Source organism: Amblyraja radiata, chromosome 4 (genome assembly GCF_010909765.2).
Source record: "Amblyraja radiata isolate CabotCenter1 chromosome 4, sAmbRad1.1.pri, whole genome shotgun sequence".
Classification (NCBI taxonomy): Eukaryota; Metazoa; Chordata; class Chondrichthyes; order Rajiformes; family Rajidae; genus Amblyraja; species Amblyraja radiata.
In genome coordinates, this window is record NC_045959.1 from 35,797,985 (window position 1) to 35,814,422 (window position 16,438).

Here is a 16,438-nt window from a genome sequence, read left to right on the forward strand (position 1 = left end):
CCCCCTCTTCTCTCCCCCCCCCTCTTCTCCTCCCCCCACTCCCTCCCTCCCCCCCTCTCCCTGGGGTCTGGACCAATCGCTGACAAGTCCCGCCCCCGGCAACGTCATGTCCCTTATTGGACTTTTCTGTTGAGCGACATTTCTGTTGGCCTGTAGGCGACGCCGCCTTTCGGATAGGTGGCGTTTCGACAGAGTGGCTATTCGGTAAGTTTGCTTTTAGGAGACGCAGCTTTGGGTTTTAGGCGTCCCGCCCTTTCGGTTAGTTTGCATTTAGGCGTCCCATCCTTTCGGTTAGTAGGCGTTTCGTCTTCGTACTCTTTCGATTTATTGGGGTATCGGCCACGTTTCCATTACGTTCTTTGGCTTCGACTTCTTTGCTTCGGCTTCTCGTTCATTGGCGCCACATCCGCACACGCAAATACATATCAGGCATTCTTATGTGAAATAATGGAAAATGTAAATCTGTTGATATTTATTGGTGACAGTGTTTGACAGATGAAGAGAAACAATTTTACCAAATAAACCTTGAGTAATTTTTATTGGTTGAATTCAAGTCTTGGGCAGCAATCATAGCAGTCATGAAAGAAAATTGTCGAAAATGAAGACAATCTGTCCAGAAATAACATACAGTAGATCTGTGGATTTGATGTGAAGATGAAATATTGGAATGCAGTTTGAATATTTAAATTGGGAAATATCATCTATTGTTCCTTCCTGCCTTCCTTGATCCTGTTACAGTTGTTAGGGTTGACTTCTCATAACAAGTTGATTCACAAGATGTTTGCTGTATTTTCTAGTTTTAGTATTTAACAGCAATTGAGTCATAGATGTGATGAACATTCTCCTTTAAGAGCCTTCTGTAATGCTTAAAACATTTTTGTGGTGACATTGCTAGAATACAACTTGGAGCCTTGTGAGGACCCAGGCAATCCGTTGTTTGGCAAACGGTTGGGGACATCTTTTGGTATCGGCGACTCGTTAACCTTTTCCTGTTCTCCTGGTTACCGTCTGGAAGGGGCTTTCCACATCACGTGCCTTGGGGGTGGACGTCGTGTGTGGAGTGCACCTCTGCCAAGGTGTGTGGGTACGTGGTCAGCAGCTTTTGTTTGCTTGTACATGTAATTGTTGTTTTACCGAGTTGCAGTTAATAGCATGCGCATGCCAATGAAATGTTCAGCCGCAGCATTATTTAGATTGGATTCAGTGGAATAGACAATATTGATGTTTGAGTGGGATGGAATTAGATGTCCTGTCATAGTTGACTTGCATTCTAAAATTATAGACCGAATGTTAGCAATTCCTATACCATGTAGTTGAATGTGGATTAAATGGGAATTGATCTACCTCTGAAATCGAATAGCCTGAAGCTTGAATAATATTGCTTACAATTCAAGATTTAATGTTGTGAAAACAATGAATGGGGAAAAAAACTGCATTCTTCACTTGGGGAAGGGGCTGCAAAATTGAAAGGTAATATGAAAGTAAATGTTTGTGTTAAAGTCTTGACTTAAACAGTCAAATTCTGAATATTTCACGTGAGATATGCAATTTAAGAATTAACATACCGTCTGATGAATTTAGTTGGTCAAAGTATATTGGTGAAAGTACATACTAATATTTTCCTCAAGTAATCAGTGTCTAATCAAGACAAAATTACCCTTGAGTTGTATTTTGTTAAAGCACCAAAACGCCTGATATGATAAATATATATATATGATATTATATTTAAACTAAATATAATATGTGTTACAGAGTATACTGTTATAAAGTTGAATTTGGAATGCATTTTAGAATGGAGCAGAAAGGGTTTCATTCTCTGCATGCTTCCTATATATTGCATTGAAAGCACTTCAAGCACAAACCAGCACATGAAATGGGAAGTTGCAGTGTTCTCCAGCAGCAGTATCTCAACATTTAGAGAGGTGCTCCTAGAATCATAGCAGTTGTAAATGTGGTACAATTGCAGGACGTTTAAGACCTTTTGCAATGATATCTATTAGATGTCCACATTTGTGGGCATTGGCTGATAACACAATGGGATGCAGCAGTATTCTTTCAAGGTTGAGTAACACTTGCTGTTCAGACTTAAACATGAGTGGAGATTACATAGTGAGATGCTGTAAGATAATTACTGCTTCTGAATCTTTACTGGAGCAAGGAAGTCAATGCCTTCAGGAAAAGAGAGAAGAAGAGAAATGCCAAGAGGACAATCAATATCAATGTAATTGATTGCAGTTAGCCTGGTTTCTTTTTGGAAGTCGTGAAAACAATTAAGTTTGAGGCATGCATAGAAAAGTCAGGTCCTGGTTTATAAAGGACAACGATTGTTGCTGTGCTCTAGTGCAAATAAATACTGAAAATATTCAACGTGTGAAAAAACAAAACAAAATATCTTTGTTTACATTAAATTACATATAAAGACAGCAGGATCAGTTTTACTCATGTTTTGTATCCTCATCTGCCCATAATCTTCCATGAATTGTCTGTGAAACTTTGTGATAGTTTAAAAACATTGTGCTAAATGCCAACCCCTCCAACATAACTCGTCTCTCACACACCTTTGTCCACTGCTAGTAATGCTTGTTACCTGTGCAGGAAGGAACTGCAGATGCTGATTTAAACCAAAGATAGACACAAAATGCTGGAGTAACTCAGCGGGACAGGCAGCATCTCTGGAGAGAAGGAATGGGTGATGTTTCTGGTTGAAACCCTTCTTCAGACTGAACAAGGGTCTTCAGTCTGAAGAAAGGTCTCGACCCGAAACATCACCCATTTCTTCTCACCAGAGATGCTGCCTGTCCTGCTGGGTTACTCCAGCATTTTGTGTCTATGCTTGTTGCATGCTAGGGTACTGGCTTTTAAAATTAAAATGTATTTAAAGCATTTTGAACTCATGCTGCTGTGGCCATTGTGAGAGGAACATGACTGGTAGCTCAGCTGGCATTGAAGGTTCAGACGTGATCTAGAGGAAGGCATAAGAGGTGGAGGAGTTATGTAGTGGGGACTGCCACAGTGGTACTCCGAGAGGACATACTGAAGTATATGTCCACTCAGGCAATAAGAGTAGGACTTGGAAATAAGAAAGGTGTAAGCACTGCAATGGTATTGTACTATAGGCCTCCAATGGCAAGCGGGAAATAGAGGAAAACATAAGTCAACAGATTCCCAAGAGATGCCAAAGCAACAGGGTGCTTTGGGTGACTTTCACTTCCCTAAGGTAGACATAAATGCTGGAGAAACTCAGCAGGTGTGGCAGCATCTATGGAGCGTGACGTTTTGGGTGGAGACCCTTCTTCAGACTTCACTTCCCTACTATGGACTTAGACTTGCTTAGTGTTAAGACCTCCACAGGGTTGAATTTGTGAGGTGCATCCAAGAGGGTTTCTAGAGACACTATGCTGATAGTACAACACCAGAAGGGAATATACTGGACCTTGTGTTGGGAAATGAGCTTGGCCATGTGACTGGTGTTATGTGGAGAATGGTGTTTGTGGATAGTGTTCACAACTGCCTTTTAATAGTGAGAAGGCTGGACCTTGTGGGAAGTTTCTAAACGGGAGTATGGCAAACTACAACATTATAGGCGGGGGCGCGGGTGGGTACACTATGAGCAATTGTTATTGGGTAAGTCCACATCTGACATGGGAGTCATTTAACCAGTTGATCAAAGTTTAGGACTAGCATGTTCCAGTAAAGAGAGATAAGGATGGCAGAGTTAGGGGACCTTGGATGACCAAAGAGGTTGTATATTTGGTCAAACAGGAAAAGAAAGTGCATGCAAAGTTTAAGGGGATGGAATCAGACAGGGCCTTTGAGGAATATAAATAGAAGAGGAAAGAACTCCAGCAGGGGATTAGAATGTCAAACGTGGCCACAAAATGACTGTCACGTGTCAGATGAGAAACAATTCCAGAGCTTTTTATACCTGTATCAAAAACAAAATGAGAAGGTAGCACAACAAATGAAGGAAATTTGTGCTTGGAGTCTGGGGATGTAGGCAAGGTACTAAACAAATAATTTGCATCTATTATCACCAAGGAAGACAGTGAGATCAGTGTGATGAAGACTAACATGCAAGGGTAATTAGACATTAAGAAGGAGGAGGTGTTGGGGCTCTTGAAGATCATTAAGGTGGATAAATCCCCAGGACCTGTCAGGATTTATCCTAGATTATTGAGAGAGGCAAGAGAGAAGATTGTGGGAGCTTTGACAAAGATCTTTGTAGCCATGGGTGGGATCCTGGAGGACTGGAGAGTAGCTAATGTTGTTCCTTTATTTAAGAAGGGAAGTGAAGAGGGTCAGTGAGTCTCATGTCATTGGGAGGGAAGGTACTGGAGAGGATTCTTTAGGATAAGATTTATTCCCATTTGGAAGAGATTAGGTTAATTAGGGACCTAATTTCCATGGTCCCGATGTTGGGGGAGTCTAGAACCGGGGCCACAGTTTAAGAATAAGAGGTAGGCCATTTAGAATGGAGATGAGGAAAAACTTTTTCACCCAGAGAGTTGTGAGTCTGTGGAATTCTCTGCCTCAGAGGGCAGTGGAGGCCGGTTCTCTGGATGCTTTCAAGAGAGAGTTAGACAGAGCTCTTAAAGATAGCGGAGTGAAGGGATATGGGGAAAAGGCAGGAACGGGGTACTGATTGTTGGTGATGAGCCATGATCACATTGAATGGTGGTGCTGGCTCGTGGGGCCGAATGGCCTACTCCTGCACCTACTGTCTATTGACAGTTAGCATGGTTTTGTATATGGCAGGTCATGTCTTACCAACTTGATTGTGTTTTTGCCTCTGGGTGGTGTTATGGAGCTGAGGGATCTAGGAGTGCAGGTGCATGGTTCCTTGAAGGTCGAGTTGCAGGTGGTCAAAAAGGCTTTTGGCACATTGGCCATCATCAGTCAGAGTATTGAGTATAGAAGTTGTGAGGTCATGTTGCAGTTGTATAAGACGTTGGTGAGACCGCATTTAGGATATTGTGTTCAGTTCAGGGCACCATGTTATAGGAAAGATATTGTCAAGCTTGAAAGGGTTGAGAAAATATTTACAAGGACGTTGCAGGGACTAGAGGGTTTGAGCTATAGGAGGAGGTTGAGTAGGCTGGGTCTTTATTCCATGGAGCACAGGAGGATGATGGGAGATCTTACAGAGGTTTACAAAATCATGAGAGGGATAGATCAGGTAGATGCACAGAGTATTTTGCCCAGAGTAGGGGAATCGAGGACCAGAGGACATAGGTTCAAGTTGAAGGGGAAAAGATTTAATCGGAACGGTGTGGGCGATTCACCCACCACCCTTTCACACAAACGGTGGTGGGTGAATGGAACAAGCTGCTAGAGGAGGTAGTTGAGGCTGGGACTATCCCATCGTGTAAGAAACAGTTAGACAGGTACATGGTTAGGATAGGTTCGGAAGGATATGGACCAAGCGCAGGCAAGTGCGAATGGCATGTTGGCCTTTATAACAAGAAGAATTGAATATAGGAGCAAAGAGGTCCTTCTGCAGTTGTACAGAGCCCTAGTGAGACCACACCTGCAGTATTGTGTGCAATTTTGGTCCCCTAATTTGAGGAAGGACATTCTTGCTCATGAGGGAGTGCAGCGTAGGTTTACAAGGTTAATTCCCAGGATGACGGGACTGTCATATGCTGAGAGAATGGAGCAGCTGGGCTTGTACACTCTGGAGTTTAGAAGGATACATATAAGATTGTTATGGGCTTGGAGGTAGGAAACATGTTCCCGATGTTGGGTGAGTCCAGAACCAGGGGCCACAGTTTAAGAATAAGGAGTAAGCCATTTAGAACGGAAACGAGGAAACACTTTTTGTCACAGAGAGTGGTGAGTCTGTGGAATTCTCTGCCTCAGAGGGCGGTGGAGGCAGGTTCTCTAGATGCTTTCAAGAGAGAGCTAGATAGGGCTCTTAAAAATAACGGAGTCAGGGGATATGGGAAGAAGGCAGGAACGGGGTACTGATTGGGGATGATCAGCCATGATCACATTGAATGGCGGTGCTGGCTCGAAGGGCCGAACGGCCTACTCCTGCACCTATTGTCTATTGACTAGTGTAGCTGGGACACGGTGTGGGCAAGTTCGGCCGAAGGGCCTGTTTCCACACCGTATCACTCCATGACTCTATGACAAGAAGGTTGTTGGGCTTTGGAAAGGGTGCAGAGGAGATTTACCAAAATGATACCTGGATTACGGAGTATTTGATACTGGGAGATGTGAGACAGGCTTGGATTATTTTGTCTGGAATGCTGGAGGTTCCAGGGAGACCTCATAGTAGTATTTATATTTATGAGAGGCATAGAAAGGGCACTGAGAGAGTGCAAGTCAAAACCCTTTTCCCAGGATGGAAAAATCAAATACTTGAAGGCATAGCTTTAAGGTGAGAGAGGTAACATTTAACGGAGATGAGCGGGGCAACTATTTTTTGCACAGAAGGTCTGTGAGTGCCTGAAACATGCCGCTAGTATTGATTGTTAAGGCAACTACAATAGTGATATTTTAGATTTTTTTTAATAGGAAAATTGTTAAGCAGGAGGGATATGGATTTAATGCAGGTTGATAAGAGATGGTCTTTGCATAAAATGTATGGCATGGACATTTTGTGCTGAAGGGCCTGTTCTTTTGCTGTACTGCTGTATAAGATAATATTTTCTTTAAAAAGAAAGAAAAATTGTCACAGGTTTTCAACGTTAATGATCCCGTACAAATCAATGGACTGCTGGATATGTGAAGCTGAGAAGCTGGATATGAAGTATATCTGGCTGCTCAACTCGACACTGTCAGGAGCTGCTGCTGGAGTCTGACCTTCAGCATGTTAAACACATCGGCATTAGAATATGTTGATGTGAATGTCAGAAATATGCTGACGCTTAAACTGCGGTTTGCTGGTAGTCCCCAATAAAGCTGCCGACTAAAAATTACCGCAATCCAGCCCGATGAATAGCGCACGTGAAGAATTTGAGCAAAATCTATGGAAATAAAAGTGTTCTTGAAACGGGTGTTCTCAGCACAGTTTACACCCACCAGAAAGGGTGTTCTAATCCAACTATTTCATGCTTCTTTTTAATAGTAAGATTAAATGAGAACTTACCAGTTTGAAGTTTGATTTTAATTTTATGAGGAGTTGGTGATTACGTGAAGAAGTCAATCTTCAAAGCAGCGGTATGCAATTACAGATAACAGAATATTTGAAGTAACATGGTAAGATCAGCAAACATGAGAACTACCATATGACCTTTATGAGAGAGAGGGTTGGGCGTGGTGGGCACGTAATCACCAAGGTAACTCCTCATAAAATAAAGATCAAACTTCAAACTGGTAAGTTCTCATTTAATCTTACTATTTTATTTCGGAGTCACGTGAGTGATTCCGTGAAGAGTTCAAAGCTCTGTGATTTTATGCTGCAGATTCAAATCCCGGCATCTCACTGCATCGATTGACTCAGAATGAGTGAATAATCAACAATGCATTAACCATAACATTGATTCAAATGTATTAATGGCTTATGTGAATAAAGCAATCAATAGCAACCCCTCTATGTCAGGGGAGGCTAAAGTGAACGCAAAACAGAATGGGCAAACAGCCCGGGACGGCAATCAGCCTAAGGTAAAAAAAAGTTTAATAATGCATTCACTTGACCATCCTGCGGTCACGAGGATATGGTCGATGGGAACGTCCATTCCGCCCTGATAAAATGAGATGTAAAATCATCAGTGTCAATATCTGCATGAACCAGAACCTGCTTCAGCCACCTTGAAATAGTCTGAACTGACTTTTTCGTGTGTGATTGTTTGTGGCTAAAAAACAATGCTGATTCCACACCTCGTAGGGTTCTGGTGGCCTCGAAATAATATAATAAATAAGTAAATCAAACCTGCCCTCACACATAGACGTGAGTCCGTGGGGTATGTCGAAATACGATCTTAAATCCTGCCACCCTTGGTCTGCTCTGCTTGTGTAGATCAGAATGTAAAACGTAATGGCATCTGCAGTCATTTCCATCCTATCCAGCCGCAGCTTCTGCAATGTCTGCCCTCGTTGTGCTGATCCTAGTGTCATGACTAATGATGTAGCTGGCTTTGGTTAAGTATTGTTAACCCAATGTCATTATCCCATACTGCATATACGTGTACTGGGAAAACTTGTGTTAAAGACATAGTTTACAATCTCGATATCCGGGGTTGAAATAAAACCCGACTGGAAGACGTTAGTAATCTGTACCATATTAAATGTAACTTTAAGATTAAACATACCCCCTTCCCATCTCCTGAATAGGAATGTACTGCTTTTCTGGTGCTCTCCCTGCAATCTGCAGTGAGCACATGATTGGCTCGATATGACAACCCGAGACTTAAGGCAGTCCATTGAGAATGTGTAAATCAATAGTTGTTTTATTATGCAGAGGCTGGTTTCCTGAACCAAAGTTTGAACCAGCAAAGTTTTCGTTTCTTTAGAATAACCTTATACGGTTGGATTATCATGCCCGACGGAAGCGGGAAGCATGTCTGCACAGCCAGTCAGACAGTACGAAAACTAAAGCGAGATCTTGCTGACTTTATTGCAAGACCCGACTGATGAGGCAAAATGGAGAAATGCATAAAAGAACATTCCTCCTTCTTGTGGTGAGAATGTATCTCTCACCACTGTTATACCACATATTTTTGCAATCAGTGAAAAAGCATGAACCATATTTTCATAAATACTTTGTGATTCAATACTTATTCTGTGTTGTCCTGAATCTGAACTTTATGATACACCAGTGGCACGGAATTAGGTAAATATTCCAGGATACTTTACTTGATTGTCATGTGACTAACATCTGTCACCACCTACATGGGATGCGTGTAGCGTCTCTAGCTAGTTGATACCAACAACTGTAGAATTGGCAACTCATGCAAATCTCCTGCACCTCCAACTAGAGATGACATTCACAATTTTTCCCCATCTTAGGGCACTTAGCTGGAGCAATGCTGAATACTGTTTGTTCATCATTGTGACTTGGGTAGCTTCAACTGTTCAAAGCATAAGCTTGTTAACAATCACCCACATGTCATTAGAGAGATTGCTACTTTCCTGACTTGCACAGCTGAGTCACAGCTACTATATTGCCAATACTCTAGATGAATAGAATTGAGCTTTAACAGGTTTCTATTAACTCCCATCTCAATAGTTAAAGATAAATCCCAATGACCAACAAGTCTATTAGGTAACAACTTAAAGTTAGCTGCATGGCTGAGCCCAATTTCTCAAATTTAGATTGAGACTGAACCAATGATTTTAACAAAAAATACAGCGTTAGAATATCATCCAGACAAACATAACAAGTGTTTTCGAACTCCGAGTTGAAACACCGATTTTATAATTTGTTAAATAACCTGGGAATATAGTTTATCCCATTGTGCAATGTCTTACTGTTATTAGTACAGTTAAACGATATTTTTCATAATGAACAGGCCACTCCTGCCATCATTCCATGGGTGCTTTGCACGACAACTCTGCCCAATTTTCGAGCCTGTCTGGAAAACCAACAATTCTGGTTCTAATTCCAAACTTGCTTGGAATGCTAGCATTGTGCCCTCTAAGCAGATGACCATGCTTTTATCCTTTGTATGCTGTACAAACAAGTGTAAATATAACCAACTTGTGAGTGGTCCACTTACCCATGTTTTGGAAGTGCCAGACCCAACTTGTTGAGTAGGACTGATAGGGTGCATGGAACCTGTGCCCAGTTGTCATGCTGCCACCAGCTTCAGTGAACTACCCACTGCCGATGAAGGCATAGGGTGCGTTGTCGCCAAAATGATGAACTCTGCCATTCATCTGTGGTCCCGCTGGAGAGCGCCAGCTGCGCATCTGCGTCGACGGCCGGCTTATTCCTGGTCCAAATCCAGAATCTGCACCTCTCTTGTAGGGATATCTTCTCTGATTTGCCGACCACAGGTGGCTTAATCTTGCTGCGTCTCAGACAGCTGCCCTTTCTAGCGAACGCAGTAATTCCTGAGCCCAGCAGCATTCTTTGCAGCTTCATTTCCTGGGCACGCATGCCACGCCCATCTGACCCCATATCAGCTGGTTTACTGCGGGCACCTTAAGGCGACACGTAGTTCCCCGGGGTCTCGTGTTTCTTTGCGGTCTCATCCATCGTGAGCTCCTGTAGCTGATGGGAGACTAAATAATTTATCGTGGAGGCCAACTCATCTCCCAGCGGCTCTCCTGACTCTGACAGGACTGCGAATCATACTGCCAGGGATGGGACATCTGGTAACTGCCGTTCTTCGCCTGGATTGAACTCACCGTCAGAGTGATTGAACTCAGCTGACCCATGGCACGCGCCTCATCGATGAGGGTGCTATCGATCAGCCCAATACTAGGTGCAGCTGGCGCGGCCTCTTCTGCAGCCTACCGCCGACACCACTCCTGCTCCTGGAGTGTGCCCTGGGGAACAACCTCTGCAAGAGGTACTCCATTTGGGATAACCATTGAAAAAAACTGTATCCAGCCCCGGAGGAATTCTCCGCTCCTGACTCTGGCTAGTCAGTGGGCCTAACAGACTTGCTGGTGGCCTTACGCCCGACTGGCGCTGGCTCTGTGCTTTGCAGCACCCAAGTCTGCAGTCGCCCCGCTTCCGGCCGGCGACTGTGCATTGGTATGAGGCAGCCGTTCACAGACCGCACTCCCGCGGCTGTCTACTGATTTTTTTTTTGCGGCTTGCCTCTTTCCCTTGGTCGTCTTGTCCATGGCGTTGTCCTGGAAGAAATGCACAGCACAGCACCACAGCAAAAAACAACCCGAACTCCAGCTAAGTTTTGTGGCAATTACCTGGGGATTTAAATCCTCACAGCCTCCGTGCGCCAATGCGGCTGGTGCGCTCACATACTAAGCAGCCCTGTCCCAGGCGTTGCTGGCGTGGCCTGTATCTTAAGCCCGCGCTGACACACTAAGCCCTGTCACAGGCGCTGCTGGCGCGGCCTGTACCATAGGCGCGCGCTTACACACTAAGCAGCCCTGTCCCCGGCGCTGCTGGCGCAGCCTGGACCATAGGCGCACGCTTACACACTAAGCAGCCCTGTCCCAGGCTCTGTGGCATGGCCTGTACCATAGGCCCGCGCTGGTGTCTGTGAAGGTGTATAAAATAACTACAGAATGCATACAGAAACATACCTATTTCTGGAAGAGAATCCTTTCAGCCCGACTCCTCCAAGTTCAATAGGGCTGTTTGACTATATCTGTAATCTCACCCCATGCCTGGGGCCCACAGAACGATGATTCTGTGAGCCACTGACCTCACTGTCAGAGACTCTGGCGGTAGCCCCGCCCGCCTGCGTGTTTTACCCGACCCAGGAACACAGCAGGTTTGAAACCACTGACGGCTTTGTCTGTGGCTTTAAAAAAGCGGGGAAAAAACGACATACCCGACTATCCGCATCCGCGGTCGGAACCGGGGTCTCCCCACAGCCCTTAGTCGGTTCACTCGCCGGACTTCGCCAAATCCTGCAGGATACTTCTGTGAAGCGAAGTTCCTGCACGAATATCAACCCTGGTAAGTAATAAAAACTCTGCAGGTTTCAACTTACCATCGGCAGGGAGCGAAGCCCTGCCAGTCCAGTGCCTTGCCATGCGAATGACGTAATGACGTGCATGCACACAGGCGGGCTTCTTCACGGAATCACTCACGTGACTCCAAAGTAAAATCACTATTTCATCATCATTTTAACTGCTGAATTGGTAATGTCAAGAATAATTTTTGTGACTTTTGCTTGATTAGCTTTCTAATCATCACAGTGACCTCGGGAACAATATTGAAATCGAGCCATTAAATTATCTTATGTATCTTCAGAAATTTCCAAGCTTTAGTGAAACCAAACAAAATACTAATGTGTCCGTGTGAACAAAATACCTGGATATTTTAATTATACATGTCTAAACTCGCATTTAATTACATTTCTAAATTGACTTATTTATTCTAATTGGAGATTTCTTCCGTCTTTCTTTTAAAAACTTATCCAAAAGTTTTGATTTCTTCATCCTTCCATTTCAAGAATCAAAAGACTTGTAGTTATACAACAGAGGAACGAGTACTTCAGCTTGCCGTGTCTGTGTTGACCATCAAATATATCATTGCGTTGACCAAGTCCACTCTCTCAATGCCTTGGCAATTCATGTGCTCATCTAGATCACTCCTGTCTGCACCATCAACTCACACACTGAGTTTCACATTCCGAACACCCTCTGGGTGAAACAGTTCTTTTAATGTTCTTCTGAGAACCTCTTTTTCCTTGCCTTATTTCTAAAATCTCTAATCTTGGACACCTCTACTGTGAGGAAAGGATTCCTGTGATCTGCCCTACCAATGTCCCTATCTATTCTCTTGGATGATATCCAACTCAATTCTATATTGGTAGCTTGTTAAAACCAGTAACGTGACCAGATCAATGTTTTACTGGGGATCATGACAGAAGACTTCGTGGCGATCCCCGGAAACGATGGCACGATGAACTCTGTGACGCGTCGGGCGACCAATTCTGTCAACGTGCTGGACGACGACAGAAACCAACAGCGAGCTATGCGTCGTCTGACACACAAGTGAACAAATGTTTTACGCATGCAAAGAGGTTGACAACAAATTAGTGTATTTATAATAACCCTTTCATCCAGATTGCACCAGAGGAGTGAACAAAGCAGCTTCTTGCATCTCCATTTCTTGCATCGTCTCTTATTCATACCCATATTATATCCTGTTATATTTTACAGAGGAAGGGATTATTTGGATCACACAAACTATCTTATTGTTCTTTGCTGTATGAAATCCAGTTTAAAGTTCTTCCTTGCTTTTGCAGAACCTACAATCAATTAGAAACAATGATGTGAATTGACATAGCAACTCAATGAAAATCATTAAGCTGCTTGTCATGATGGGCTACCAATGGCACTTCAATATCGAGGATTATTATGAGGGGTCAGCATCACAGATTGATGTGTTGATGTGCATAAATGAATATATGGCAGATTATAACAAGGGGTATGGGGAGCAAACAGGAACAGGGCACTGATTTTGGATGATCAACCATAATCATATTGAATGATGGTGCTGGCTCGAAGGGCCGAATGGCCTACTCCTGCACCTACTTTCAATCTTTCTATGTTTATCATGGTGTAAAGAGAAATAAATGAGCTAATATTTAGAGCCCTGGTATATGGGTGTATCAGATGTGATCAAAACATGGAAGCCATAACAAAACTCTTTAATACACAGTTCTCTGGGGACTTCAATAGATAATGCTTGTTCCTTTTTTAACATGTGATCATATGCAGTCATTCTCTTGACACTGCAGCTTTAGTTTTGGTTTGCAAAGGGCTGGGGATGTGGTTCTGAGTGTGTGGTATCCAACACTGTGGATGTATCAACATTGAGACCGGATGTATCAACATTTTGTCCTGACCAGAACCGCCTGATAAACAAGGGTATAGGGTGTAGATTGTGATCATTCTCATGTTTACTTCCACTGAAATATCACAGGGCAACTTCTGGGTACAATAGCCAATTCAGCTCCATGTTCTCAGCATCCTTGCATTGCAGAAGAAAATCCAATGTTCCATGAATGCCAGACATCTGAAATAACAGCAAACAATGTTGGAAATAGCAGATTTGATATCATGTCGGATGCTTCGGGTGATTCTTTTGCAATTGTTCATTCTAAATGTTAATTTGGCCATTAGGCTGATATTATTCAACCTTGCACATGAAAATCTTTTTCGTTTTGTGCTGTGAGAAGAACTTCATTTCTGAGGCAGCTTTACCATAATACAAAAATCTCAAGAATTTCCTCAACAAAGATTTTGAGTAATATTCCCCCACAAGGCCAGATAAATAAATAAATAGTAGAAAGAGTATTTAAAAGATTGGACAAGGAGGTAGGTTTTGTGCAAACTGTTAAAGAAGTGAGAGGATAAACAGAATGTGAATGTTTTGATTGGACTGTTCAAGTTTAGTGAAAGTGCATGTAACTGGAGTGCTGTGCAAAAAATAGATATTTGCATTTTCTCAATTAAAACCCTATAATTCACAGTTCACTTTGGATAAATCGAGTCTTTGGATCTGTACTAGTAGTGGCAATCTTTCCATGAAGGTTTGCATGAAATTGTTTTCATTGTTGCATTTAACAATAAATTCTACAGTTTTAATTTAGTGCAGATTATTAATTGTCTTACCACTTATGACAAATATATTTTAATGTGCTGTCAAAGAATCCTTTTATTCAGTGGACACATTGCTGTTAATATTTGAGAGAATTGGTGTTTTTACATATATTTAAAATACTACTTTTTCTAACTACAGCTGAATGTGGAACATCCATAACAAGCAACGAAGGAATCCTGTTATCTCCCAACTATCCTTTGAGCTATGAAAACAACCACGAATGTGTGTACAATATACAGGTGCAAGCAGGGAAAGGAATTAATATTTCAGCCAGAACATTCCACTTAGCACAAGGAGACTCTCTTAAGGTACGATATTTCAAGAACTTAGATGTATGTACTTGTCTATCATTTAAAACATTATACCAATATGCTAAATATTTTACAGCCAACCATTCTTTAAATGTATTTAAACTAATGAAAACATTTCAAAACTTTTTTTAGTGAAGGACTATGTAATATTTTCTAAAATCTTGTTCTTATCCAGTCCACACACAAGATTAGAAGTTGTTCAGCCAGATCTGAACACACTTCTCGGCATCTGCATACCATGGTGTCTGTCTTGTTGCTTCTTGTGCGTGGTGGTGGAAAGATTGGTGGAAACAGGGCTGCGACGTGATCGCTCTTTCCTTGACCCCATTTTCTAAAATAGTATGTCCATATCTTCTATTACACCATAAGGCCCTGTGGAATGTTTGCAAAACAGCTTTAAAAGAAAATTTTCTTTCTTAATGCTAATTAATTATTTCAGTTTTCTTTTCTATTAATATGTAATAGTGTCCAAAGTTTATGAATTACAAACTAAAATTGTCACTGGCATCAAAGATTACGTCTTTACAAGAAGACTCACCTAACTCGAGGTGTCAATTCCCGTAATTCCAGGAGGATGTAAGTACGCATAATATCTGCTCAGAATATGGACCAAAAAAAAGCCTAAACGATTTAATAACTCTAATCTCTTGCATCTTCTGTCAAAATCTTTGTTTTAAGTTGCAGCATCAAACAATCTTTCAAAATAGTGAAATCTATCTCTGAAATTGTTCAATTTTATGGAACCTACAATGTAATAGGGATCGATGTGAAAGGCGAGATGCGTAAGGAATTACAAGTATTGTATTTGAATGCGCGAAGTATAAGAAGTAAAGTAGATGAGCTTGAGGCTCAGTTAGAGGTTGGTAGATATGACATTGTAGGGATTACCGAGACGTGGCTGCAGGAGGATCAAGCCTGGGAACTTAATATTCAGGGTTGTACATCCTATACAAAGGACAGGCAGGTGGGCAGAGGAGGGGGGGTAGCTCTGCTGGTGAGCGATGGAATTCAGTCCCTTGCGAGGCTTGTGGCTAAAGGGATCAGGGGGTATGGAGAGAAGGCAGGTACAGGATACTGAGTTGGATGATCAGCCATGATCATATTGAATGGCGGTGCGGGCTCGAAGGGCCGAATGGCCTACTCCTGCACCTATTTTCTATGTTTCTATGTTTCTATGTAAGACATAGGGACTGAGGAGGTAGAATCACTGTGGATTGAGTTGAGGAATTGTAAAGGCAAGAAGACACTAATTGGTGTTATTTACAGACCCCCAAATAGTAGCCTGGATGTAGGGTGTAAGTTGCAGCAGGAGTTAAAACTAGCATGTAACAAAAGTAATGCCACTGTGGCGATGGGGGATTTCAATATGCTGGTAGACTGCAAAAATCAGGTTGGTTCAGGAGCCCATGAAAGAGAGTTTGTAGAGTGCCTCCGAGATGAATCCTTAGAGCAGCTTGTAATGAAGCCGACCAGAGAAAAGGCAATTCTGGATTTAGTGTTGTCCAATGAACCAGAATTGATAAGAGAACTCGAGGTAAACGAACCGCTTGGAGGTGGTGATCATAATATGAGTAGTTTTAATCTGCAATTTGAGATGGAGAAGGTTAAAAGGGAAGTGTCAGTTATGCAATTCAACAAAGGGGACGATGAAGGCATGAGAGAGGAGCTGGCCAAGGTAAACTGGAAAGGGATCCTAGCAGGAATGACGGTGGAACAGCAATGGCAGGAATTTCTGGGCATAATCCGGAAGACGCAAGATCATTTCATTCCAAAAAGGAAGAAAGATTCTAAGGGGAGTAGGAGGCAACCGTGGCTGACAAGAGAAGAGGGATAGAATAAAACTAAAAGAAAAGATGTATAACGCAGGAAAGAGTAGCCAGAAGCCAGAGGATTGGGAAACTTTCATAGGACAACAGGAGGAAACAAA

At 42.6% G+C, this 16,438-nt stretch overlaps 1 protein-coding gene across 1 annotated transcript in view; it reads left to right on the forward strand.

Annotated features, from left to right (window-relative positions):
* Positions 1–16,438, forward strand: part of csmd3 (CUB and Sushi multiple domains 3) — a 751,933-nt gene that overhangs the window by 299,482 nt on the left and 436,013 nt on the right. The window contains 2 exon segments of the mRNA XM_033020379.1: positions 896–1,084; positions 14,339–14,508. Coding sequence (XP_032876270.1) covers positions 896–1,084; positions 14,339–14,508 — 359 coding nt within the window.